Here is a 3,179-nt window from a genome sequence, read left to right as displayed (position 1 = left end):
ACGCTTCTTCTGTGCGGGTTTTTGTCGCCTTCTGACCCGTCTGCTTGCCAGGGCTCTGGGCTCGGGGGCTGTCGGTCCCGTTGCCTCCGACGTGCCCAGAGACCTGCGGCCGACCCTTCCATATATGCTCTTCTGTGTCCTTGTCCCAGCTTTCAATTGGCCTCGGCCCTTCTTCCCTCTCGACACCGGCACTGCTTTTCCCCGTGAACGCGGCAAGAGGCTGAGAAGGGGGGATGACGAGGGCGGGCGGCGGCATGGCAGGCAATGTCAGTGGGGGAGAGAGTGGGAGCGGGATGGGAGGGCCCGCCCCGGGAGCCGGATCGGAAGGAAAGGGAAGAGACCCAGTTTTTTGCTTTCCGCGGAACACTTCACCGTACGCACTCGGCAGCACCATCACGTCATGCTCCCATCCTCCCCCTCCTTGGCCTGGCTGGTTGCTTAGTGAGATCTCTCGGATCTTGGCATCCAGAGAGATCAGGTGGGCGTGCCCGGAGGCGTTCATCAAGGACCTTGTCAGCTGCGCCACGGTCGCCAATGTCCGCACGTGCAGCACTTTCATCTCTGTCTCCTCGTCGTGGGCCACCAAATAACCCCCGAGATCTTCTCCCAAGCCACACACCGTCGCCACTGCTTCCTCGAATGCCGGGAGGGGCTGCTGCACCGACAAGTAAGATTTGCGATCCAAGTCAAAGTTTAAGTAGAGCTCGACCAGGCACTGGGGAAAATTTTCGAGCCAGTGCATCAACTCGTTTATCACCGCGGTCTGTCGAGCAACCAGCATGAGGGAGGGAGAAAAACGGAGGGGCTGAAGAAGAGCGGCGTCGAGAAGGAAGCCACATTCAATTTTGCACCAGCGACGATACATCCGCCACAGCAGAGTTATGAGGCTGAGGACACGGCGCTGCACGCTCAAGTCTTGCATGCCCGTGGCCACATTGGATAGAAGTGTGCTCACGACGAGTCGCCGAACTTGAGTGCCGAAGAGTGGAGAGCTCTGAAAGCGCTCACCTGCCCTTTTCAACAGCGTGGAGAGAAGCTCGAGCGCCAACAACTTGGCTGCGACATCACGCGCTACCAACTGTCCTGTTCCTGCCACTGCCGTTCGAGGAGCTTCGCTAGCTAGCTTGCAAATGGCAGCGAGAAGCAAGAAGGCGTTCTCCTCCGCTTGCGACCTAGTGATCATGGCCGAGACAGTCAGCAGCTCCTTCCAAAAGGACTCGTGCGACGAGGCCGACCCCCTTTTGATGCAATCCACTGCGCGCTGCGTAGCTTTAGTGAGCTCAACAAACTGAATGGCTGCGGCCACCACGTCCAAGACGAGGGACCTCGCGATTGTCTCGGCGGGAACAGGAGTGCGCTTCACAGTGCCAGCACTCCCCGCCACTCCAACCGCGCGGCGACCCACCAGGCCCTCCATACCGCAAGCTCTGACCTCCACTCGACGCAGGATGCACTCAATCAGGAGCCTAAGGGTAAGAAAGGCGCTGCAATCTACCCCGAGAACGGGCATCTCTCTTCCGAAGCCCCAGTGGCTTGACACCTTCGTCGCTATCGCCCCCGTGGTAACCCCCATGGCGTCTAACATCGCCTTACTATTACCTTTTGAGGCAGACACTGCAGCATATCGAGCGTGACGTTCATTTTCCAACGCTCTGAATGCCTCAAAATTGCACAAAAAGACGCAAGTGGTAAATATCTGCTGCAACGATTGGGAGGAAAGGTCGACGTCCCCCACGGAGGCCGCTTGGATTACGTGACGAAGGTACTGGACCACGGTGTCAAAGTGCTCCACTTGCACGCGATGGACGAAGAAACACAAGGACTCGATGACGAAGGCTTGGAGCGGACAGGCGCTCCTCTCTCTCTGTCTGTGTCCGTCAGCCTCGGCACCCAGATGTCGAGTCGCCACACCCACGAGCCCCCTCAGCGCAACCGCCGTCACTTGTCCATTGCCCGTGTACAAAGCTACCAACAGAGGGGTCAGCAAAGTCCGCCGCAGAAATGCCTTCTCCTCGTCCTCCTCCCCGACCGTATCGCCGCGCGCGTTCTCCGTGGGCGGCGGCAGGCCTTGTCTCGGCCGGAGGTCGGCGTCGGACCAGAGGTCGTCCAGAGCCTCCGAGTGGGCGAGAGCGTGCGCATCGTCTTCTAACCCCAAGCTCCTGCTGGGACTTGCAGCGGCATGCGTGTCCTTGTTGTGGCCGCTGGTGGCATGCGCGCCCTCCGCGCTGGACTCGGACAGGTTGCTGTCCAGACCCGTCGTGGCGGCAATCGAAGAGGCTCCCGAGAGGAAAACATCGTTCTCACCGCGATGACTGAAGCAGCGGTGCAATTCCCATCCCTTCCGTGCCGTTGCCAGACTCACCACGGGCCCCGTGAGGAGTGACTCGTAGGACGAAGTAGTGGCGGGTGACCAGCCCGGCCCCCCCTCCCCGTCCGTGCCTGGAGGGTAGCCATCTTCGGCCTGCGCAGATGAAGAGAGGGAAAAGCGTGCGACCGCGCACTCTCTCTGCCGGAGTTGATTGACGTTCCGTAGATGTTGTTTGTAGCAGATAAAGATGGTGGTGTTGCTGCTCGCGCCCCCGGCGTTCAAGTCAGCTTCGTACTTGAAAGGGGTGCGGGCTAGAAGGGTGTATCCGAGGGGGGGGCTTTCTTTCTTAGGCGAGAAAATCACTTGGATGTCTGTGATCGGATTGCCAGCCCCGCGTTTATAGCACAAATACACCCGCTCCCCGTGCGTGCCCGCATTAAAATCGACGGGCTCCCCCTGCCGGCGCACGACCGAGAAGGTCGGTGGCACGAACTCTTGTCGGTCGGGGAAAATCACCGCCAGCGCCACCACGGGTGGCCGACGCCTGCCAGGGTTGTCCTTTCTAACCGCCAGGTAGATGTAGTGCCCACCGGCGCCGGCATTCAAGTCCGCCTTGCGCCCACAGGGAGTATTGCTCACGCGCTTGAAACCCTCTGGAACGGCGTCGCTTCCAAAGACTGCTTGGATCTCCACCAAGGGCGCTCCAGGCGATGCACTTTCCTGTTCGACCGACGTTTTCCGCTGACGATTTCCATGCGAGAAGACGAGAAGGGCACTGAGCCAAGAGGGAGGTCGACGAGCAGGAATTGGTGGGGTTTTTGAGAAGCGCCGTCGACCCGATAAAGGCGCCCTGCTACTGTGACCATTTCCG

The 3,179-nt window shown here is 59.9% G+C and overlaps 1 protein-coding gene across 1 annotated transcript; it reads right to left on the bottom strand.

The window, feature by feature from the left end:
* Positions 1–2,667: 2,667 nt before the first annotated feature.
* On the bottom strand, positions 2,668–2,805 carry NGA_2059510 (uncharacterized protein; the record flags this gene model as incomplete). The annotated part of the gene is made up of 1 exon (XM_005855323.2): positions 2,668–2,805. A coding segment is annotated over one exon (138 nt), but the record flags the coding sequence as incomplete, so codon positions are not given.
* Positions 2,806–3,179: the final 374 nt, after the last annotated feature.

Source organism: Nannochloropsis gaditana, assembly GCF_000240725.1.
Source record: "Nannochloropsis gaditana CCMP526 unplaced genomic scaffold scaffold225, whole genome shotgun sequence".
NCBI classification, from domain to species: Eukaryota; class Eustigmatophyceae; order Eustigmatales; family Monodopsidaceae; genus Microchloropsis; species Microchloropsis gaditana.
This window is presented reverse-complemented; position numbering and strand designations above follow the sequence as displayed.